General features: G+C 43.9%; 1 protein-coding gene and 1 pseudogene across 1 annotated transcript in view; one reads left to right on the top strand and one right to left on the bottom strand.

Moving 5' to 3' along the window:
* Nucleotides 1-835: 835 nt before the first annotated feature.
* Nucleotides 836-24451, top strand: part of PRIM2 (DNA primase subunit 2) — a 283633-nt gene continuing 260017 nt past the window's right edge. Inside the window, exons 1-5 of the mRNA XM_075554936.1 lie at nucleotides 836-908; nucleotides 1786-1945; nucleotides 4147-4250; nucleotides 12264-12340; nucleotides 16369-16489. Coding sequence (XP_075411051.1) covers nucleotides 843-908; nucleotides 1786-1945; nucleotides 4147-4250; nucleotides 12264-12340; nucleotides 16369-16489 — 528 coding nt within the window. The 5' untranslated portion in view covers nucleotides 836-842. The remainder of the gene's footprint in view (nucleotides 909-1785; nucleotides 1946-4146; nucleotides 4251-12263; nucleotides 12341-16368; nucleotides 16490-24451) is intronic.
* LOC142453104 (gem-associated protein 8 pseudogene) lies at nucleotides 15308-16081 on the bottom strand (annotated as a pseudogene).

Raw genomic sequence — 24451 nt, 5'->3', positions numbered from 1 at the left:
GAACTACTTTCTAGAACTGGCAGATTACACGGGAAAAAGAAAGCCCTGGTGAGCTGTATACTAAAAAGTAGTTTGATAAATGTGCTTTCTTCCTCTACTCACACCCTAGGGTGAAAGTTAAACACATTTCTTTCAGTTTATATAAACCTTGGTTGCCAGCGTCCCCCAAAGAAGTTACGTTAGCTCATCCTTGGGCCTGTATAAGTTTTCCTCTGTAGCATTCTGGCACTCCATACAGACGTCCCAAACCAAACTCACAGCCATCCAGTTGATTCCGACCCTACAACTCAGGAATCGGAGACTGTAACGCTTGATGGGAGCAGGAAGCCTCATCTTTCTCCCGCGGAGCGGATGGTGGGTTCGAACTGCGGCCCTAGCAGGTAGCCGCTCAAGGAGTAACCCACTACACCACCAAGGCCTTTCCACATATATGATATACTCCTTAAAACCTGGAGCCCCGACACCCTCCCCGCCCTCCCGCCAAACCACGAGGAACACCTCAGTTCACTGCTATTTAAAACGTTTTACGTTTAGAGCCTCGGTGGTGTAGTGGTTCAGTGCTGGGCTGTGACCCGCAGGGTCGGCAGTTCAAAAGCACCAGCAGCTCCCGGACAAAGGCTGCGCGTTCCACTCCCGTACAGAGTACCCGTCTCGGAAACCCACGGGGGTCGCTCTGGGTGAGCCTGTTCCCTATGGGGTGGGAGACAGCCAGCAATGCTGCAGGGTTACAGCCGCGGCCTCCAGACACTCCCCGGGGGCGCATGCGCAGCCGCGCTGGCGGGCGGGCTGGCCCTTTGTGGGCGGGCCTTGTCGGGAGCGACTGCTTCCGCTTCCGGCTCCTTATGAAATCTCCCGCCACCAGGGCTGGGTGTCAGTGCTTGTGCTTCTCGCCCTCGCTGGTGTGCCCGGTAAGGACGGCCTGTCGGACGGAGAGAGCCCCGACTCCGAGCTGCTAGCGGAGGCCGGGGAGAGGACCTTGCGGGCGGCGCCTCGAAAGGCTGGTCGGGGTTGGGGTGTTGCTGGGTTGGGGCGCGGGCGCGGGCACCTGGCACGGGGCAGGAAATGGCTTCTCCGAGGGTACCAACAAGAACTTGTGGGGGCTCCCTAACAGGTTTTTCTTCTTCTTTTCCGAAAGTTCTCTTTATCGCTGTCGGAAGACTGGGAGTAACTGGACGCAGTTCATTTAATCTCTTTTCTATCTAGAACAGACGCCCCTTCCTCAGGCGTTCAGGAATGCATCCCATGTAAAGTCTCCTTTTGCGAGGATCTAGGGCGATGTCAAGGAGCTCTGGTGGCGTGGTGAATTATGCTCTGGGCTGCTAATCTGGAGGTCAGCAGTTCAAAACCAACAGCCACTCCACGGGAGAAAGACGAGGCTTTCTACTAAAGTATTTACACTTCAGGGGCAGATCTGCTCTGACCTGCAGGCTCTCTATGGGTTGGAATGGACTCCAAGTCCAATGGCAACGAGTTTGGAGGGCGGTGACACCTCTAAGGGTCGTGACCTGGCACAAACTAGCACGTGACATGTTGCGGCAAGTTAGGGTCACCAGGATGAAACTCGTCCTACTTCCCATTCACCCCGTGACAAAATAGTCAAGTGGCAGTGGTATCATAGAAAAACCAGGGAACTACAGGAAAGCACCATCCAGGCATAACTAGAGTGACCATTTTGTGCGTGCCCGTCAACTTCCGATCTCTGGTCAGTTCGTGTGAGATTTTGTTATTGTTTTCTTTTCCACTCCACTTTCCAGCATTTTAACTTTCTATACGTTTCTTTCCAAGGTAAGCAAGATGCAGTTTTCTGGAAGGCGGACGAAGATGAGATTGATAGGTGACCAGAGAAGTGCCACCTACCCTCATAGCCTTCAGTTTTACCTCGAGCCACCGTCTGAAAACATATCTTTGATAGAGTTTGAAAGCTTGGCTATTGACAGAGTGAAACGTGAGTGATATTTAACTTAGAATTCATATTTTCTTGAGAAGCTCACTTAGGCTTTGCGGGAATGAGTGAAGATTCTTCCCTGCTCTCTACCCACTTTCAACAATTCATTAAAAGACACTAAGGTTTGCTATTCGTGCATTGATTTGTGCAACGTGTGTTTCTCGAGTGTCACCAAGATTTAGATAGCAGAGATTTTGAGGTGAATAATGTAATTCCCATTTCATTGAAGCTATGATGCTCCTGTGAGAGTTCCAAAATAATCATAATTCAGACTGTTCAGTGCTCCAGTAGAGATAAATAGTCGTGCTAGAAGGGCAGAGGTAGGGATGACAGACATAGATTGACTAAACATGCTTCTTAGAGAAGGTGAAGTGTGAACTGGACCTTGAAGGATGAGTAGCAATTCCCCAACAGAGAGGAAATTACAGGTTTTTCCAAATTGAGATAATAGCTTGTACAAAGGCTCAGAGGCATGAAAGAGAGTGTCCTATTTGATAAGTTCAGAGTAGATAGAGAAGTGGAGTAATGACAAGCACCTTGAGCCATGCTCCTGTGTCAGACTGAGGTGTAAGATGGATGTGGCAGCTGTCCTGGGTATCTACTGATCCTGTTGATGGGTGAAAGGATGAGCTAGGGATGAACTGAGGCGGAAATGCTAGCACACTCTTTCGGTTTAATGCCCCCGTATATCCTTGCTGGTCGACTGCAAAGAGAGGCGAGCTGCTCTCAGTCATTCTTACATCTAGCAGGATGTGAAGTGCAAGTCTAGAGAGAGGGATATTTCAGTATCTTTTTATTGAATAAAAGAGTGAAGGCATGGGATGGAAGCGTTTTTAGAAGGAAGTTTAATGGTCTCCGATGCTTCAGAGCAATTGAAATGGCCATTGAAAAGTGCCCACTTGAGTTTGACTCTCAAGCAGTGAGATGGTAAGTAGCTGAACTGAGGTAGTGGCAATGGCAGTGGTAGGAAGGGAGAGAGGTAGAGATACTGAGGGGAGCCGGGAGTCCTGCTGGCATAGTGGTTACACATTGGGCTTCAATCTGCAAGGTCAGCATTTTGAATCCACCAGCCAGCTTTCTACTCTGTCAGTAGTTAACAGTTTTGGAAACTCCCCGGGGGCAGTTCTACCCTGTCCTGCAGGTTGTTGTGAATTGGCAGTGAGTTTGGTTTCATTGTACTAGCTCTCAGGACTCCTAGGGGTGCAGTGAGTTAAGCATTTGGGCAGCTAATGGAAAGGACAGTGGTTCAACACTACCTGTTCCTCCATGGGAGAAAGATGAGGTAATTTGGCTTCCTAAAAATGTACAGCCTCAGAACCCCCAAGTATGGGTTCTACTTTGCCCTCTACGGTTGCTAGAGGTTGAAATGGACTTAGCAGTGGGCTTGGGGTGTTTATGGGTTTTGCTTGATGCCAGTTTGCACGTGAAGAGTGAGAGTGCAGATGCAGGGCTGGCTGAAGTTTCTGCTCCTGATCTGGAGGATTGAGAGTCTGCTCATTGAAAGGGGGTAGGCAAGAGAAGGAGCAGGATCGAGGAAAAGATAATTTGGTTTGGGACATGAGTTCATGTATGGAAGCAATTTAGAAAAGTTTCATTCTTGGGTTAAAAAGTGCCTGTCCTACTGATGATGGAAGTGGAATTCATTGGGGGAGGAATGGCCGAGGCTCTTTATAAAGGAACTTTTGACTGGTGTGCTGTGCCTATTCAGAACTGCTCTTTGGATGATTGGCTGACGTCAGGTCTTCACTGATGTGCCCTCCTCTCTGGTTGAGAACAGGAAGGATGTTATTCTTGTGTGTGCGTATTTCTACTGAGTAAGTGAAGCAGACCTTTAATAGACTACTCCACGTGAAGGATGTATGCAGCTTAATCTTTTCTTACCCTGGTACACTAGAAGGGTATCTTTTCCCCTTATCAGCAGTAGCTCAGTATTGCAGTGATGATCTGCTATTTCTCTTTGTGTTTGAGAATCCCCAGTATTAGCTCATTCCCGATGTTGTGGGACCCATATTTTCTGCAGGTGGATTGAGATCAAATTATGTAAACATTCAATTTATGTAACATACTTGCAGATAATAAAACTCACAGTGTCCTTTACAAATAAGCAATTGTGGAACTACTAAGGGGTCCGAGATCTTATTGGCTTGGGCCTTTTGTCCTTTTCATTATCTTGCACTGAGACACGATTTCCCTTGTTTCAGTATTAAAAACAGTTGAAAATCTTGGTTTGAGCCACATGAAAGGATCGCAAGAATACCAGAGCAAGTTAGAGCACGAACTTCGAAAGCTCAAGTTTTCTTACCGAGTGAGTAAAATGGGAAGAGGGGTGGTGTAAGTCCTTCTGTTTGTACATGCTTATGAATTGAGTACCTACTGAGGAAAAGTCTTGTATTAGACACAGACATTTTATAAAGAGTAACGTAGCATAGATGACCTGACAGAATCTACAGTCCCTAGGGGCGACTGACATGTAGTCCGATGATAAAAATACAGTAGTGTTCCTCAGCCTTAGCACTGTGGACATTAACGGGGCCTTGCGGAAGCCGTCCTGTGCATTGTAGAATTCTTAGTAACATCCATGGTGCTGCCTTTTAGCACCAGTAACATTCTCCTCATAGTTGAGACAACCAAAATCGCCTTCAGATTGTACTTAATGTGCCCGGGGCAAAATCACACAGAACAATAAAGAATGAAGAATGCTTGTATTAGAGTGTGCTCCAGGAGCACGGAAGTGAATTACCACAAAATCGAAGAAATCTTCAGTCAACAAAAATATCAAAATGTGGAGCTATTGTTTCTTGGCATATCCTCCATCTAGAGATATAGATTTCCCATCGCTTTAATCCGCTCCCAGAAAATTCTGGGCTCTTCCCTTTGTACCCTCTCAAAGCGGCAGTTTTGACATCCATGAGGTATTCGAATTGTGTTCTTTGAGTGTGAGGACAAATAGAAGTTTTAGGGGAAAGATCAAGGCTGTAGGCTGGATGGGATAAGGTTTTCCCAGGAAGCTTTCAGTGTTCTTGAAGGAGGAGCAGGTATTTTGTTACGAAGGGCCTTTTCCTTGCTCACAGCTTCCTAGCCATGTCTTTACCAATGTAGCCTTCAGCTTCTTAACACTTCATCATAAGCCCCCTGACCACCCTTTGTCCTTGGAGAAGTCTATGAAGCTTACCCTTTGGACTCCTCCAAAGTGGTCACCCTAACCTACTGAGCTGCCTCTTGGCTTACATTTAACTGGCTCTCCAGAACCTCTTGGAAGCATTGTTTTGATTGCTCATTACCCTTGGATCATATTAGTAAATCCAAGACTTGTCCTTGGTTGTGATTTGTTCCATAAAGTCTTCTTTAGCTTTGCTGTTGCTTAAGAGACTGATGGAAAGATCAGTGATTTGAACTAGCCAAACACAGGACAATACATTTTTTAGTATCCTTTTTTTTTTTTGGAAGACTGCCCTAAGACACTAAGACAGGTCTATTAGTGAGAGAACTTGTGTGCAGCCATCGACAGATTGGAGAGCTGCTAGAACACGTTTATTGGGATACATCTACGCATTTATGAACTGGAACCCCAGTAGCAATATTTTTTGACCTACCTTCCTAATTACCCAGTTGAAATGTAGTCAGCACCAAGTAGCACTCTGGTTTTCCTGGGGGCTGTGTTCTGCTACAAGACAAGAACCACCCCTCTGTAGTCCTTTTTCTGTGTCGAAGCGCCATCTGGGACAGAGAGGAGTTACAGCCTCGGAGACTCACAGGGACAGTTCTCCTTGCAGGGGTCCTCAAACTACGGCCCGCGGGCACATGTGGCCCACCCAGGACATTTATCTGGCCTGCCGGGTGTTTTTGCCCCATTTGTCTTTTTACTTCAAAATAAGATGTGTGCAGTTTGCACAGGAATTTGTTCATAGTTTTTAAAAATTTTTTTAACTATAGTCCGGCCCTCCAATGGGTCGGAGACAGAGTGAAGTGGCCTCCTGTTTAAAAAGTTTGAGGACCCCTGCTAGTTACAGGATCACTATGAGTACGAGTTGACTCAACGGTGGTGAGTTTTGAGTTTTATGGAAGAGCACATTCCTGCTTTCTGTCTGCAGTGGCGGAGGCCGAGACCCGGGGTATCACAGATTGTGATGTGGAGACAGGAACGGAGCAAGATGAGCAATGCCAAAGCTCCGGACTGTGAGACAGGGATGGGCAGACTTCCTGTCTAATGGAGACAGAGGCTCATGCCCTGCATGGCTGAGAGGCTGAGGAACAGACAGATGTGGATGCTGGCTGAGGAGAGGTGTTGCGCTGGCTCAGTGACTGTAGCCTTATTGTTTTCTGATCCTGATGTGTGGTAACCTATTAACTTCCCTATAGGAGCCCTGGAGACCTGCTGGTGTAGTGGTTACAAGTTGGGCTGCAAACTCAAGGTCGGCAGTTCAAAACCACCAGCCAGCTCTGTGGGAGGAAGACGAGGTTTTTGATTTTGGTGAAGAGTTATAGCACTTCACAGGGGCAGTTCTGCAGTCCCCTATGTAGGGTGGCTGTGAGTTGGAACTGACTCCCGGGCAGTGAGCTTGATTTGAGGTGTGGAAGCCCTGGGGTGTAGCGAGTTAACATTGGGCTGCACGCTTTGAGGTTAGTAGCCTGAAACTGCTTCTATAGTTCCAGTCATGGAATCCCACAGGGGCCCTCTGACTGTCCTGGAAGGTCTTGACGAGTCAGAATTGACTCGATGGCAGGGAGATGAACTCCCCTAGTTGTGAGTGTTGTCTGTGAGGTCTGCGTGGCCCTGCAATGCACTATAAAACCCAGCGAAGAAAGAGAGTGCCATGGGAGGAGAGTTGGTGGCAGAGAAGACTGGAGGGTGCAGACCTGCCTGCCCCCCTGCCTCTCAGTTGTAGGGGAACCAGAGGAGTTCAGACATGGTACCCCGCGTGATTGACTGCCTCAACTCAGATTATTGCGGTGTGGGAAGGCCTCTTTGACAAACTAGTACTAGAACTGCAGCGTGATAGATGTGATCAGATGTTTATTTTAGGGAGATGATAACCATGAATAGATTGAAGGGGTCATGACTGGTAGGAGGGAGATAGAATTAGAGCAAAGATGGGAGTCAGAACTAAATGCAGAGGTGAAGACGTAGTGAAGAGATAATAAGATATAATGCAAAGACATCAGCAACTGAAACCAAGAAGAATAGAATGAGAAAGTGTCGTGAAGACGTAGTGAAGACATAAGATGTAATGCAAAGACATTAGCAACTGATACCAAGAAGAATAGAATGAGAAAGTGTTATGAATGACACCCAAGTTACTAGTTACGGGGACTAGGTGGATTGTGGTGATATTTTGATTTGCATATATCAAAATCACATACAAGTAAATTTTTGATGAAGATCATTCATTAATGATTGTAACAGTACATCAACGACGAGCTACTCGACGTTCTGACTGGATTCAGACGTCAGATGGGGCTTGCTGACGTCAGATGGAGCTTGGCACAAAGCAGAGAATACCAGTAAGATGCTTCATTGTTAATTATTGACTACGCAAGACATTCGACTCTAGATCATGAATTGTGGATAGCATTGGGAAGAATGGGAACTCTGCTCTTAGTTGTACTTTTAATTGCGTGGATGCAGAGCCTGCGCATGGATCAAGAAGCAGTTGTCCAAACAACACAAGGGAATACTGCATGGTTTAAAATTAAGAAAGGTAGGCAGCGGGGGTTGTGCCTTCTCCTGAGACTTATTCGATCTGTATGCTGAGCAAATAATTGGAGAAGCTGAACTCTGAGGAACATTAAGGCATCAGGACTGAGGGAAGGCTTTTCAACAACCTGTGTTATGCAGATACCACCACCTTGCTTGCTGAGAGTAAGGAGAACTTGAAGCACCGACTAATGAAGGCCAAGGATTGCAGCCTTCAATATGAATTGCAGCTCCTGTCAAAATCCTCACAACTGGATTAATAGCCATCATGATAAGAGGAGAAAGGATTGTTGCTATGAAGGACTTCATCTTTCTTGGGTCCAATGCCCATGGAAGCAGCGGTCAGGAAATGAAATCACACATTGCATTTGGCAGATCTGCTGCCAAGACCTCTTTAAAGTGTTAAAGATCAAGGATGTCACTTCGAAGACTTAGGCGGGCCTGACCCTGGCCCTAGTATTTTCAGTGGTCTCATATGCATGTGGAAGCTGGACATTGAATAAGAAAGGTGAAAAATTAATTGATTCATGTGAATCATGGTGCTGGTGAAGAAGATCGAAAGTACCATGGACTGCCAGAAGAACAAACCAATCCGTCTTGGAAGAAGTACGGCCAGAACGCTCCTCAGAAGTGAGGATGGAGAGATTTCATTTCAGGTACTTTGGACACATTGTCAGGAGACCGTTTCCTGGAAAAGGACATCATGCTTGGGAAAGCCGAAGGGCAGCGAAAGAGAAGAAAACAAGGTGGATTCTCGCAGTGGCTGCAACAGCAATGGTGAGGCTGGCACCGGACCAGACGGTGTTCTGTCCTGTGGTCCGTAGGGTCATTACGATTGGAGCTGACTTGATGGCGCCTGACAACAACAACAACTTGAGGAGAAGCAGTTGGAGGTGCTCAGTGGCCAATTGGGTGTCTAGGTCTGTACTTAGACAGCTCTCCACTGGAAGTATACATGTAGGGGAAAGTTGGAAGCATTGGGAATAAATCAGAGCACTCTGCAGAAGAATTTGCGTGAGAAAAGAAGTTGATAGAGGACAAGATGTAAAGAATATTATTTAAAGTGAAGTAGTGAGATGCAGTGGATTACTCAGTATGGCCCTTGCTGCCTTATTCTCATTTGCCACAATCCATAGTGTGATGTGTTGTGGTTCTAGCCCTTGTACTTGTGGTTACGATCCCATTTTGGTAGAAGTTCTCTGTTACAGGATTAGGGTGGGGGTGCGTCTTAGACCCTTAGATTACTGGGGCTTTTTTTTTGGCGGTGGCAGTGATTATGGTGGGCTAAAAGATAAAAACCACATCCCTATCAAAGCCTGCCTTTTTGCAGTCTCTTTTGCCTGACCAAACTTTGATGGAAGTAAGAAACGTCCTTTGACTTCTGGACATTTTTGGTTTCTGGCTCTGGACCCTGCCAGTGCTCTCCTCTGCCTGCACTTTGGATTTGGGATGTAACAGCACCCACAGCCGCGTGAGACAGTGTCTTCCAGTTTCCTAAGTTTCTGTGGGATATTGGAGCAAATCACAGGTGTGCAGAGGTGGGAGGGCAGTGTGAGGGTAGATTCAAGGGAGAAGTCAAGGAAAAATGGAGCAGAATAAGGCTTCCAACACCTGGGGTCTAGTCTGGCATTAATTCTTCTGAAAGAGGTGATTCTTTCACATGGAATTGGAGGAGCCTGGGAAGAAGATGGGAAAGGAGCTGCCTGAGAGCTGATGAGCCAGGATAACCGTGTGCTGGGTACCAAAGGACTGCTGGTGTAAGATGACAGGCGTAGTGTCAGACGCAGCTCATTCAGCGGGGATGAGGATCAAGATGAGCCCAAAGCTGGTCCTGATGAGGTAGAGGCCGCACTTAGCTTCACTCTAAAGCCTTTTTACCAATTGTGACACGAGCGGTCTTGTCTGCCCTACAGCACTCTGTTTCTCTTCTGGCTGGTGTTTCATTGCAGCGACTACACAGAACTCACAGCCCATACTCAGAGTTTAGTACTTTTCTTGAGGAAGTAATAGGGGACAACTTAAGGCTTGGGCCAGGAAGCATATGGAAGAGTCTGGAAGGCTCGCTCGAAGTGGAGAACACCTTGGCCCCTTCTTCGTGCAGGGCAGCTGTTCTAGCCGTCTAGGCAGGCCAGCCCTTCCCGCTGCTGTGCACCCTGGCTTACGGCCAGGCAGGCCTCCTCTCGAGCGCTCCGGCCCCTGGAGGCACACTGCTCTGCCTTTGGTCTCCCTGCTGTGTCCCACAAACTGTCCCTCTTTTTGCTGCTTCCCTCTTTGGCCCTCTCGCCTTTCTGCTGCTTTCTTCTCTCTGTCCGGGTGGGGTTGGGGCAGATTTAAGGGGGCTTCAAAGAGTTTGTGGAACCTAGAATTCCAATATAATGAATGTTTTTCACAAACGTTATGCTCCTATAAGCACTGTGGTCAATTTCAAGGCAAGTCCTTTCCAACAAGGCGAAGAACTGACTAGTCCCCTTATTAAACGCCTCGCCGTATGCCAAACCCATAATTTCCATAGTCAGGTGTAGTCCCTTCGTTTGCATAGCTAATTGGGCAATCTCCGCAAGGTGCATACTAATAACATGGCAGGCAGTAGCCCAGGGCTCGATAAAAAATCCACTTACTGTTTGTCAAGGAAATGGCAGTAATGTGGACGAAAGCAAGAAGGCTTCTCTGGGATAGAAAACTAAGGCCAAAGGCAAAACTCTCTCAAGATATGTTTCCCAAGAATTAAGGCAAAAGGCTACGGAAAGGAACTCATTTTACTACAGCTAGAGTGTACATAATGCAACAACAATAATAGTTTTAGCTAACCTTTATGATGTGCTATGAACTAGCTCTGATTTAAGAACTTTGTGTACATTAGCCCATGTCATCCAGATCAGCATTATCATACCCATTTTATGGAAAGGAGACTGAGTTATTGATAGGCTAGGTAACTTGCTGAAGCGCATAATAAATGATAAAGTAAAGCCAGGATTTGAATGTGGGTGTTCTGTCTCCATTTCCAGAAGCGTAGGATAGATGATGCAATATAAGTTGTATAGGGCCCATCGGATTTAGCAGCTGGGTGGGCTCTTGTGGATTGGAACAAAAGTCACATCAATGGCATGTTTTTTTGAGGAACACGAACAGATGGATATGAAGTATGTATACTTTTATTATATTCAGTAAAAAAGATGGATGAAACAGGGAAGTAGCTAGAGGAAGTTGTAGGATAAAGAGAAAATATATATGGCAGAAGATATTTAGGCATATTTATAAGCTGAATAGGAAGATCCAGAGAAGAAGGAAGTTAGCTTGAAGATTTGCTCAGAGAGTGTACATCAAGGCAAAATACGAAGGGAGAGCAACAGAGAAGCAAGAGGACCAAAGCAAGGGAGTCCCCAAGGAATCCTGAAAATAGACTTTGGAATCAGTGGGCAGGGGTTGGCACTTCCCCAGATCCAATTGGAAAGCATTCATAAGCATCAACAGACAGACCTGGAACTATTTATAGGTTCCTTCCTTCCTTCCTTCCTTTCCCTCATGCCTGTCCATATAAGATAGGCAGGATAAACAATCCCGAGGAGAAGACAACACCCCCGACAGCTCTGGGGAGCATGGGAGAGGAGGAGGTGGGGGAAAAGGAGGGGGGAACCAACAAATTCTGAGACAAGGGAGCAACAAGAGATCTAAAATCAATGGCGAGGAGGGTGTAGAATGCCTGGTGGGGTTTCTGCAGTGTAGCTGAGAGAAATTACTGAGAGTCGAATGAAGGTCGAACATGATAGTGTGATGGGAGGAAAGTAAAAAGAAATAGAGGAAAGAACTAGGAGGCAAAAGACATTTTCAGAGGTATGAATATAGACATGCACATATGTAAATATATTTATATGAAATGACAGGGAAATAGATCTATATACATATATTTAGAAGTTAGTATTAAGGTAACAGGTGGACATTGGGTCTCTACTTAAATACTCCCTCAACACAAGAACGCTTTGTTCTAATAACCCTGCAGTCTGATGCTCACCTTCCTGACTCAATCAATGAAGTCAAAATGGGTGTATAAGCAAATGAGGTGAAGAAAGCTGATGGTGCCCAGCTATTAAAAGATATAGCATCTGGGGTCTTAAAGACCTATGTAGTTTTAATCTAAAAGTACCCAATATTTTGGGAATAGTACTTCAGACTGGAGCTGTAGATTAAGTTGGAATTCAGATTTTTCCTGGTGGTTGAAATGAAATATGTTGAGGAGACTTTTTTTTTGTGAGAAGTACAAAGGGGCTTGACAAAAGTTCATGAAAAAAATCCACCATCTTTTAATTATATTTTTCCTTGAACTTCTTGAAGCCTCTTGTAGTTGAAATGTTGAGTATCCTGGGCTTCGACAGAATAAGAAAGTTAGGGGAGGAAGGGTAGGTAGTAATTAGGCTCAAAGTCAGGAACTTTTGTTAAGATTTCTCAGTTCTTTGCTTTCTTCATTTGACTTCACTTCTAACTTAAGTTAAAAGGTATTGTCACAGAAAGTGTATTAGAAAATTTGTGCTTTTAAGGTTTTTAATTGATCATTGAGTTATACTCTTTCAGTATCTCTATATACTTCTTACCATCCTCATGCATTTTTCCCGTGTCATTATTTTTAAGGAAACCAGAGAAGAATATGAACCACGAAGAAAAGACCACATTTCTCACTTTATTTTGCGCCTTGCGTATTGCCAGTCGTAAGTATACATGTATGCTCTCCCAGTCCCATTTGCACCCTTGGTTTGTGAACTGCTGCTGCGAGCACAGGACTGTGCAGACGAACAGAGGGACCAGTGGCACGTGGGCTGGTATTCTGTGCATAGCTCATCGCTCTCCTGTCCCTGTTGCCTTCAAGGTCTGGTATGAATTCCTGGAGTTGCTTCTCTTGACATTCTCTTCCCAAGTACTTTCCTGGAAGAGCAGGCGATTTGTGACTCACAATAAATCTCTCCCCCCCCCCACGGTTAGAGGAAAAGAAACCAGGCACCCCATATTTTAAAAGTGTAAACGGACCCCCCTGTGGGAGAAAGATCAGTAAAACCTGATTGGACCTTTAATGAGTTGGACAGAGTTGCAGTGAATTATTTGTGAAAAGTTGCTCACTTAAAAAATAGATAAGAGATCCTATTACAATACTTGTGGAAATATGCTTTACCATTATGGGTGAGATTCTTTATTTGAGAGTCAAAATTGTAAGGGATTTTATTAGGAAACAAGTTTTTAATGCATTTTTTTCCAGGAAAAAGGTTGTATTTATGAGAAGCATTTGGCCATATACTTGAATTGTTTATGTTTTTAGAGGATGAAATGTGTAGGCCAGTCAGGGCTAAGGTAGTTTCCTGGAAGTCAATAGTGCCACCCAGAGGGAGAAGGCTTAGTTGCTTTTCGTTTTATTTATGTGTGTTTTTTCCCCATATTCATTTTGGCCAAGAAATGTGTATGTGTTTACAAAAGCATTTATTTGTGATTTCAGTGACAGTTTCTGGAGCAGATTGGTTTTCCATTGAATGGTTCATGCTCATTTTGTGTTGTGAGATTGATTGCCGTCACCACAATGTAACAGCATTCTCACCCCCACCCCGGGGAATATACACACATACAAAAGAATTTATTTATCACATAAAGTTATTGAGGACTCTTACAGCTTTTATAACCATCCATATATCACTCGTATCAAACACATTTGTACATACGTTGCCATCATCCTTTGTCAAAACATTTTCTGTTGTGCATCCTCCTGCCTTCCTCCCTTCCTGCTCCCACCTTCCTCCTACCGTCCTGCCATCGCTGCTCTCACTTCGGCCTTGTTACCGTTTCTCTTCATCTTTCTCTGCTGTCCTTTCCTGCCTTCTGTGCTTTCTCAAGCCTTATATTTTGTTAGTGTAGGCTTATGAAGTGAGAATCTGTTATCCCAAGATAATAAGGAAATTGCTAAATTATTCATCAGCTTTGGTCTTAAGAGTTTATCTTCTCTAAAAGGTTTATTTGACTGACACAGTGCATGGATTACTGATACGTTGTGGAAGTCAGCTTAAAAATATATGATCATATTTTAAATTCAGTCTTTCAGGAGCTTTCACACGTTTGTGGAGATGTTTCACCATCAGTGGTTGTATTTGTCAGGAACTTTCGAAGCCCTCTCCTGCAGCGTGGCTTAACTTGAGCCTGGTCTGGTCTGGTAGAGGAGCCCCGGTGGTGCCGTCCGCTCAGCATTGGGCTCCTAACTGCAGGCCCACCGCTGCTCCCGGGGAGAGAGACGAGGGAGGCTGGCTGACTGCTCCGTGCACATTTGTGAAGCCTCAAACATTTATCTGGGATTGTATTACGACAGGATCAGTTTGCTAACAGTGGCCTCTGGAATGATATATATCACATTTGGTGAGATTTTATACTGTAAAGTTTCAAGCAAAGTTTAATTTGCGAAGTTTGCCGTAATCTCAGAGATAAAGCTAGTTTTTTTCCCCCTCTAAAACAATGGCATTGATTAGACTACTCCAAACTATAGGAGTTTCCTATTTTGTACTGTAAATGACGGTTGTCCAATTACACGAAATTCAATGAACTATATTATCCAATGTTTAATAATGTAGTTAAGCTCAAAGCAGGATCCTCGGTGGGTTACATGGTGGGTTGCTATCTGCAAGGTCAGTGGTTTGAAACTACCAGCTGCTTTGACAGAAAAGAGGTGTTTTGGTCCCGAAAAAATTTATAGTCTTGGAAACTCACCAGGACATTTCTATTCTGTCCTTTAGGAATTGGCTTGATGGCACTGGATTTGAATTTTGAAGCACAAAGCTAATTAATCATTTTAGGTTTCTTTTTTTATGAGGGAGGTGTGGAAATATTTTAATTTATAAACAGGATTTCGATAGCTTCCCCCACCCTTTATTAGAGAGGAGTATAAGCTAGAGCCATACTGGGAGAAGAACATTTTGGCGTTTCAGACCCTGTGATAGGGAAGGAATGTGTCGTGGAGGACCAGGACCAGGGTTGGAAGAGAGGAACAGGTCTTCGAGTCCCATGAGACTGGGGCGGGGCTTAGCAGACACTGGCAGAGCCTGAGATGGTGAGTGAGTGGCTTTCTCTGGTAATGGCTCGTGATTGGACTGGCCTTGCATTGGCTAGCAAAGCAGAGATGATCCCAGCGATGCACAAGAGCCCTGCCCAGGTCATCTTGCCGAGCTGGAGGCCTTCCCAGGCATAGGAGAAGGGACTGCCTTGGGCCGCAGTGTCGCCGGCTCTCCAGGCAGGTAGGCAGGCCAGGTCAGCAGGGGAGAAGACTCTATGTTACTTCTTCCGTGTCGCAACTGAAGCAGAGCAGGGGCTCAGTCCAGTGCACAGAGTAATCCTCTCAGTTTTATGTTTATGATGCCTCGACCCCAATAGCCGACACATGGTTGGGAAATTATGCGTATGGTAGTTCATGCCCACTCTATTATAATCATAGTGTTGCTGTAAGTCAGAAGCGACTTGATGGCAGTGAGTTTGAGTTTTTATTTATTTTTTTTTGAAGGTGGAAAACTTTAATGGATCAAACACCACTGATAATATAACAAGACCACGATAGACAGGGAGGGGCTGGGGCACAATCTGCCTCCCAATCCTGCCACCCCATGGCTCATTCTCTGAGCGCCAAGGGCAGGGTGGCGGGCCCTGAAGCTGCCTCAAAACTTCAGGGGAATCACTGGCCAGTACTTAGGCCTCTTGTGATCACAGAGCTTGTTGAAGCTCAGCTGCACAGCTGCCTCCATGGCCATGATCTTGCTGGCGCTATCCCCATATAGACGTTTCATCTCGGCCTTGCGCCTCTCGTCAGGCCTCCCAGATGGGGGCTTTCACCGACTGGTGGTTGGAGAAGTACAGGTCATGGTCGGCGTTCACATACTCGCTGAGACACTCATCTTCCAGTCGCTGCAGCCGCCGTCGCTCCTCTTTGTGCCGTTCGGTCTGCTCAAAGTACTCGCGTAGCTCGGGGTGATCTACATGTTGCTCGGGTCGCACTCAATCTCCTCGTCTGACTCGCTCACCATCTTCCCCTCTAATGTGAAAGCTGCCGTTTCTCTGGTGCAGGTCTAGAACTGAGCGTAGGCACGTGGGTGCTGCCAAGAGCCCCAAGGATGCAACTGTGCACCCTGGGGGCTCTGGGGCCCCGAGTGAGGACCGTAGGAGGACCAAGGACATTCACTTTGCTCAGCAGGATTGCTGTAGTTTAGAGACACAGCAGAGAAGTACCACATGGGATTGGCGTAGGATTCTAGAGCCTTCCTGTAAGCAAGGCGGTGGTTCTGCAGCCAGGCCATTCCTTGGTGATAATGCTGCCAACATCTCTCATAGACCGGATGGAGACACCAGGGGTCAGAGTCTTTCCAAGATGGCACGTTTGTTTCCAATTGAGGAAGCGTCCCAGCAGGGTATCTCCAATAGGGCTGTCCATACATTTGCCTCAACGGGGCCTGTGCTTTCCATTTCCTGGCCTGCATTCTGGAGCACGGCAGTGAATGATGACTCATAGGGATGCAGCTCGCAGATTCCGGGTGGTGGGCGATCAAGGACGTAGTTTTCGGTGGGAGGACAGGGTAGAGTTTTGGTTATAACAGAGACCGCGTGTGCTTTTGACAGCAGCTAGAATCTTGCCAATGTTTGAGTGTTGTTTCATAAAAAAGACAAGGATTTAACGATCATTGTTCTTTTAATTATATTTATAATTTCTCTGTCTCCATTTCAGTGAGGATCTTAGACGCTGGTTCATACAACAAGAAATGGATCTTCTTCGATTTCGATTTAGTATTTTATCTAAGGACATGATTCAAGATTTCTTGAAGGATAGCCATTTGCATTTTGAGGCTGTAAGTATATTTTTATTTTTAGTGGTCTGCAGTATTCCTTTTTCTCTTTTGCCTTCAAGTGGTGGTGTTAATGTGTGGAGTTGGCTCTCTGCCTTTTCTTCCAAAGAATCAGCCAGAAAGACTAGAGATTTTGCACAACAAAAAGCCTTCCTCCTCTGACTGGAGAAAAAGAGGTTCTGCGGTACCAGTGCGTACACCTTCCGTGGCTTCACTCATCACAGTAGTGAGGGAGTGAAGTACAAACCGTGGAGCTCAGGTGGCGCTATAGTTCAGCCTTGGGCTGCTGACCAGTGACCTTGAACTCACTCACCTGCTGTGAGACAGATGACCTGGTGATCTACTTCTAAAAAGACCACAGCTTGGGAAACTAGGGGAACTTCTGTTTTGTCATGTGGGGTCACTGTGAGTTGAAATAGACTCAATGACACCAAATAGCAACAGAAGCAAAGTACAAAAAAATTTAGATTGTGAAAGCTAATAAACCAAAATCTTGTAGATCCCCCAAATTTAAATAATGTATTCGAGAAAACAGACAGGTGATATTTATGTGCAGTGGTGAAGGTAGGACTTGATATTTATATTAAACTATTAAAACATGCTGTTGGTGAAATCTGCCTCAGTCATTTAAAATGTAGCTTTACAGGCAAATCTGAGTGATTCCCACATTATGATTATGTGAAAAGACTAAATGTGTGAGGCATATTTCCTGGGGACAGGCATTATGGCTGGGTATAGAATCTGTCTTTTGGGTGGCTTTGTGCTCCAGAGAGGAGACCGGGAGCAATTGCATGGTGTGGGATTGGTTGCAACTTTGTTTTGATGTTGGAGTGGGTGGCTTGAGGCTAAATGAAATGAGAAAGTTGCAGTTAGAGTTGGTGAAAACTTTGTCCAGACAGGTGGAAGATAAATGTACTCATTTTAGCAAAGATCTGTATGAAGGAGAAAACACAGAGGTTAGTGTCTATAACATAGTTTCTCTCTTTTACTTCTAAAAGCCCCATAAGGTTCAGAAGTCTTTGCGGTTGGTGGGGATTCCAGGCGATTACTAGGTAAAATTTACCTGTGAGGTGGTAAACACAAAGATCTGACCCCAATGCCCAGACATCTTTCATTTTGCCTTTGATTCCTAGTGATGTCTATCACTACTAATATCAATTAAAATTTAGCTAGCTTTTCATTTTCAAAGTATTGTTTTGTCATTGTTGGAATTTTTGATTTATTAGGTCAGGTAGAGAGCGTGTCCTTGAGAAGGTGTGTTCTGTATTGCAGTGTCTCACCATGTCAAGTACAATGCTTTTGGTAATAGTTTTATTGAGATGGAATTCACTTACCATGACATGCACTCTTTTAAAGCATACAGTTCAGTAGATTTTAGTATAATTAGAATCGTTGGCGGTCTAGTGGCATGCTGCTGATTCCCGAGAGGAGATCTGAATCTCTGACCAGAGAACAGAAAGCCCTCGTCTGAAAGACTCAATAGGGAAAGTAGAGATTTTGTATTCTTTGACTTATAGGTGAATGACTTGGATTTTAAACCTGACATCTTTAAGGAGGATTAGGCATGAGTAAGTGTGTGAACCATTTTGGATTTTTCAATGCTGTGTTGATTGCGCCACACCAAAGGTGAAAGGGTCAGGGTCAGGGTAAGCAGATTCTATGACTGTTCTTCACTTGACCCAGTTAGGAAACGGTCCAGTTTGACAGCCGCTAGCCACATAGACAAAGGGTCCTGGATCTGTTCACGGTTCAGAGCCCGAGACAGCAGTGGATCGTTTACTCTCATGCTGTGTACACTGAATTGTTGTTGCTACTGCGTGCTGTCGAGTCTGTATCAACACCCAGCAACTCCTGTGACAGAGTGGAACTGCTCCATTGGGGTCCTGAGCTGTAACCTTTGTGGGAGCCCGGTGGCCAAGACTTCTCTCATGGGTGCACTGCTAGGTTTGGACCACTGACCTCTTAGTTAGCAGCCAAGCACTTTCCTGATGAACCAGCATTTTTTATTTGATTCGAAATTGTGGTAGATCTAATGCCAGGGTGCTTTTCATTAGAAAAATATGGAATGGCAGGGACTGTGACGGCATCTTTGAAGAGTATTGTGTGTCATAACGGCAAGCTCTGCTGCATACATAAACCTAGAGTTGTTCGTTTACCAGATATTTTCCCCAAAAGTGAGTTTTTAAGTGGTGGCAAGCGATGTTGTTAAACCAAACCAAGCAGATCTGATGCTGTTGAGTCAATTCTGACTCCTGGCATCCCTCTAAGACAGAGTAAAACTGCCCCTCAGTTTTCCAGATGGCACATCTTTTATGGAAGCTCATTGCCTCACCTTAATCACAGAACCTCTGGTGGGTTTGAACCACGGACCTTTTGGTTTGCAGTTGAGCAGTTAACTACTGCGCCACCTGGGCTGTTTCACATGTGAACCAAGTACCTATAAAATTTTGAATAGTTTTGGTTTGTATTTGCTTCTTAAAATATATATAAATTATATATACATATATATATTCTTAAGCTTAGCATTTTCAGTTTGTTTCTCAACTGTAATTTGAAACTTTAATTTCATCTGTTTTAGGAATTATTTCATGCCACTCTTGACTGATAACTTCAGTGGACATGAATTAAAGCTTAATTTGTTATTTGTTACTGAAATGTCAATTATGAGATTAGTAGGAACTTGTGTATGCTTTTCTCCAGTTGACATTGGAACTTCAATTTTTCCATTGATATAATAGTTTGGCATGTTTCGAATTTAAAAACAATTTTTGTTCCACTCGCTGTGGTAACTTCTTAAGTAGTTGCAAAATGGCTTTGAGATAGTCACGGTTTTCTGATCATCTTCAACCTTACTATATATTTTCTTTTTTCGGCGTTTCATTGTGTTTTGAAAGAAGGTTTATAGAGTATATCTGTTTTCCATTCAATAGTTCAGACACAGTTTTTCATGGCAATATTTACAATCCCCTCACTGCCTTGAGTGTTGAGTAAATGTTTGAGGTAATCGATAGAGAAACCATAATCGAATTCAAAAGGTTTCCGTATTCTATTTTACTAACATTAGGTATCTTTAAGAGTTGGAGCTACCCATGTGCATCAAGTAGATTGCTGCTCATAGCAGCCTCGCGTAGCATCCTGAGGCCATGGAAGCTTGACGGGAGCAGATACTCTCTCTTTCTCCTTAGGAGCAGCTGGTGGGCATTCAGTTAGGAGGCCAATGGATGTTCATTTAGGAAGCATTGGGCGTTCAGTTAGGAGGCCAATGTTTAATGGTGCACCAGTGCTCCTTAAGATGAGTGGAGCACCATGGAATTAATCTTCCCTTCGTGTTAACCATCAGGTGATAGCTCTATGATGATGTAGGCAATGAGCTTTTTCTATTGACCTGGGTTATGCAAGTTAGAAAACCTCAATTTTTGTTCAGTCTCTTTGTTTTAAAAAATGATTTAGAACTCTTTATGGCTTTTCATTATAATTGCTTATTTTTCGGCCTCTTTCCAAGTGATGTAAATGAAGGTATTACACAGGTAATACCTTTCTGATTCTACTCATAAAATACTTTTGTTCTCATTGTTTTTCGAGATCAAATAATAATAGAAGCCAACCGATTATGTATATTTATTGGGAAGTTATAATATACTGATCAATACTCTCCTTTGGAAAATAGGAAAAGTATTCACTGACTTCTTTAGTTAACTGAAGCCTAAGAATTTATACATATAATTGTAAAAACATATCATGGCAGATAGTCTTTAGTGGCAGTATTTTAGAAGTTCACAGAATTTGGATTCCCTTTCGCAAACTTACAAAATTAGATCCTGGTCATTATAACATCCTTTAAACCTAAAGATTCTATGATTAAATATGAAACTTCAAATGGAATTACTCTTGATGGCTAACTTAACATATGCAAACATTTTCAAAATAGCTATTTCAAAAAGCTATTTCTTTTATTTAAAGTTTTCATTTTTGAATTTTTTGTATTTTCACTGTTGATGACTCTTTATGCCGAGGACTTCTGACCTGAAAGAAACCACATATGGCTGTAAATGAGCCGTGTTTTACTGTTCATAGAACTGTGCCCTAATGCTTACAGTGTACTATGGGGCTTCAACCGTTCATGGAGAAACAGAATGAAAATATACTGGCCCCAGTTAAGGAGCCACTGCTGTAGACTCTGCGACCCCACCCTTGAGCCTCTACCTTCCATCTGTCCCTGCCTCGCATCTCGCCTTCTCCCATCGCTGCCTTCCACAGACCATTTCCACCTAGATAAAGGAATTGTTTCATCGGTCCACTCTAGAATTTCTACACTTTCACCCCTTCTGCTGATGCACGTAATGGCGATGACCAGCCACCTGCCGGCACTGAGGAGTCTATCCATATAAGGATACAATAGAGAAACGGCAGAAAGACCCTGATATTGTCCAAGGGATTGTTGATGATTATGATTAAAAAAGCCAAACGAAAATAGTGAAGGCATGAAGGAGCAATTTTTCTGCGGTGGTGCTATAATGTAGCATGCAGAATATGGAGAAGTCGTTCAGCTTCAAGGTGACCTGTGCAAGAACATCAGCCAGTTATTTTGTAGAGAGGAGACTGGCTCTGGTTGGCCCGTGGAAGTGCTTGTAGCTCCCTCGTTTCTTTGCAATGAGCACTCATTCCGTCTGCCTTTGTCCCCACTTTAAGACCTCAACTCTAACTGTTTGAGGTCCTCTTTTTATTTGGACTAGTGTAACTCTTTCATGCAAAACCTGGAAAGATCCACGCTGTCAGGTCTTCAAGTCTCACACTGAAACTGAAGTCAAACAGTAGGTGCCTAGTTGTGCCCAGCCTGGGTCAAACTGATGACATGATGCTTTATCCAAACTCAGAGCTCCAAGATCACAGCCAGCTATGTCCGTCTGGTGAGAAACTCCTCTTCCTCAGTGAAGGGCCTGAGGAGAGGATGGCCTAGGACGTCTGCACCGCCAGAGGGAGCCATTTGAAGCAGAGAAAGCTCTCCACCCTCACCAGGGGCCCAGCAGAGGAGATGCCCTCTTCCCTCTTGTGAGGGATAGATAGTATGTCTTTGTTTGCTTTGCTCAGACATAGTCCAGCTAAGGGATGTCCAAGGAGCACAGGGCTGTGTGTCAGTCTTTTGATCAGAGTTAACTTTTGACAAGGGACCTGATTTAAAACTGATGTATCGGTCATGTAGCTAGCTGTGGAGCTGAAAATTCCCTAGTAACTGCGGTCCAATGTCCTGTGAAGTAACAACTGTTTTACCATCACTTCAGCTTTAAAGTTATGTAATATCTTTAAACTTCTATAAACAAAGCTTGCTTTCAGAAATAAGATAAAAAGAGAATGGCATCTTTTCACAAACTTTTCACAAACTTTTTGCAATCCCCTTGTATAAATATTACTAATATTGATATCTTAGAAGAGTAAAATTAGTTTTATTTAGTATCAACTTGACTGTTCTAATATACTCTAGTTAAATATTTATATCACAAAGTATTGCTTATGTTTTTTTTAAAGGTGTTTAGGAAACGAGAACTGAGTTTTCATAAGCATGTATCATACTTCATTCCCTAAATTTCCTTACCTTCCTTCATTCCTCTCAAAGTTCCCTGACAACAAAATCTTGTTTTTTTGGGGGGAGTGGGGGTGCGGTGGGGGTGGGGCAAGGTGTGCCTTGGGGTAGCTGGTGGTTTTGAACTGCTGACTTTATGGATTGCAGCCCAATGCATAACGATTACGCCACCAGAGCTCCTCTTTTCGCTCCTTTTTTCCCTGCTACATGAGCAGTTTTCCTCTCAGCTAGTTCTCAACTGGCACTTAGATCAAATGGCGTTAGATACTGACATTTTAGGTGATAGGACCTATCAAAAGAGATAAGTAAAGACAGGTATGAATTTAGAGATTTACGTTGCTGTAGGAAATTAAGGCGTTAATGGCAATTTTACTTAGATGTTTTCCTTTTGCGGATTTCTTGGCAGAAATAAACACCAAATGTGTTAAAGCAATCCTGTAGGTAGTTTCTGGGCTGCCTCTAGGGAAAACATGTTCACACCACTCCTGTGTTGAAGGTTTCATTATTTAGCCTGTGGTCTTTTTAGGTCCTTTGTTGCTATTCTCTGCTACCTTAAAAACCCAAACCACAACCATTTCTTTGGCCATATTTTATGTTTTTGTTTATATTCAAGAACAGGTTCATGTTCTGTTCAAACATCAGTGTAAACCAAAACTGAAAAAGGAAAACCAAAACGGAGTAGATTTTGTGCCTGAGGTGGGAGTAATTTAATTTTTAACAGAACAGAAACAGACAACTGCGTGGACTTGAATGGGTTTTCTTTTGGGCTCATGAGAGATGTCATAGAGGGGGCCAGTTGTTTACTTCCAGCTAGATCTTTCTGGAGAATGGCTTCGTAATCCAAACCCAGAATTCTCCAAAGGGGCTGTCATCTTTTCTAGATCTTCTGGACGTCTGTACAGTGTCTTTGGTGGTTATAGCAATGACTGGCAGATGCTACGGGCATGTGGTAGACTGGAATTGGCCAATGCGCTGGACAGTTCTTGAATCATCTCTCCTGACTTTCCCCACGTTAGCTACTTATGTGGGCAGAAGGACCCTTCTGGTGGCTGGAACAAAAAACAAACAATTTCCAACAACAAAAGTTTTTGCTTTTTCTCCCCTACCTTCCATCCCATTCCGTACTTTTTGATATACTCTGGTTATTCCTTGTTGTGTGGAGATTATACTTTACTCTGTAATGCTTCTATGAGCGGTTCACCTTTCCTTTGGAAAGCACATCAACGATGTGATACTTGGCGCACGGATACACCGTTTGCCCACCTGCACTGGCATACGCTACACCCAGTGACTCTGCAGATGCGTCTGCTGAGTACCTCGTCACCTGTTGCACTCGCTTACAGTTTGTATGTATCAAAACTTTGTTAAATAACTTTGCTTTTATTTTATATTGTAGTTATAAAGCTATATTGGTTTTTTAAAATCATGTCTAGGTAGATTATGCTATCTCCAAAATTAATTTGTGACAGTAAAGAAAGTATTAAAAATGACTTAGTATAAGAAAAATAGCATCATGGGAGACAAAATCCAAACCAAACCAAAACATAACCCCAACTCCCTGCTGTCAGCTTGTTTTCAACTTAAGAAACTATGAGGTGCGGATGGCGAGAGGTGGAGAGCATCAGAGGAGTTTCAGGCAACGTGAACGCTTGAGAGAGCTTTGCTTTGGGAATAGGGCCATCTGAAACTTAACCTACTAGTGTTCAGACCTTGACGATGTGATCCTGAACCATTAGTTTGATCTAAGGTGTAGTCTTTACTATAGCCTATTTCTCAGTGTGTTTTTTTTTTTAATGTGAAGGGCATACTGTGATTTTTGCCTGTAGTTCTACTTCAAAACAAAAAAATCATTGAAAGCATTTTTCAGTTTTCTTATTTTTAAGCATACTGTTTATTACATTGCTCACTAAATTATTACCATCCCAGACACATTATTTTATAACTACAGTTGTTTGTGGGTGTTTTTAAATTAAAAAAAAATCTTAGTTTCCAATAGTCTCATGACTATAGCTACGATAACACTGTACAGGGAAATGGAGAGTTAAGACAAGTTGAGACATAAGAATGGCAAAAAATAGAAGTTGAGAATTAAGGCAGAGTCCTATTAAATTAAAAGGATATTGTCGAGGTGAACGCTGAGGTGAACTGTTAGTTGCGTGACCATTGACTGGATGCGAATCTGCACTCTGACAGTTGTGGAATGGAAGGGCGTGCTCAGAGGAGACATTGTGGACACAGCCTCAAGAGCATTTGAGGACCGATGCTCCGGGAAGGCACCTCGCCTCTCACTGTCTGTATACAGGCTAAGGATAGTGTCATGTGTTCATGGTCGGAAATAGAGAAAGCGGAGTATGCTTTTTGAGTAGATTAACAAATTTGGTTGTAAA

This window comes from Tenrec ecaudatus, chromosome 7, assembly GCF_050624435.1.
Source record: "Tenrec ecaudatus isolate mTenEca1 chromosome 7, mTenEca1.hap1, whole genome shotgun sequence".
Taxonomy (NCBI): Eukaryota; Metazoa; Chordata; class Mammalia; order Afrosoricida; family Tenrecidae; genus Tenrec; species Tenrec ecaudatus.
The sequence above is the reverse complement of the archived record's forward strand: the minus strand, read 5'-3'. Positions and strand labels throughout refer to the sequence as shown.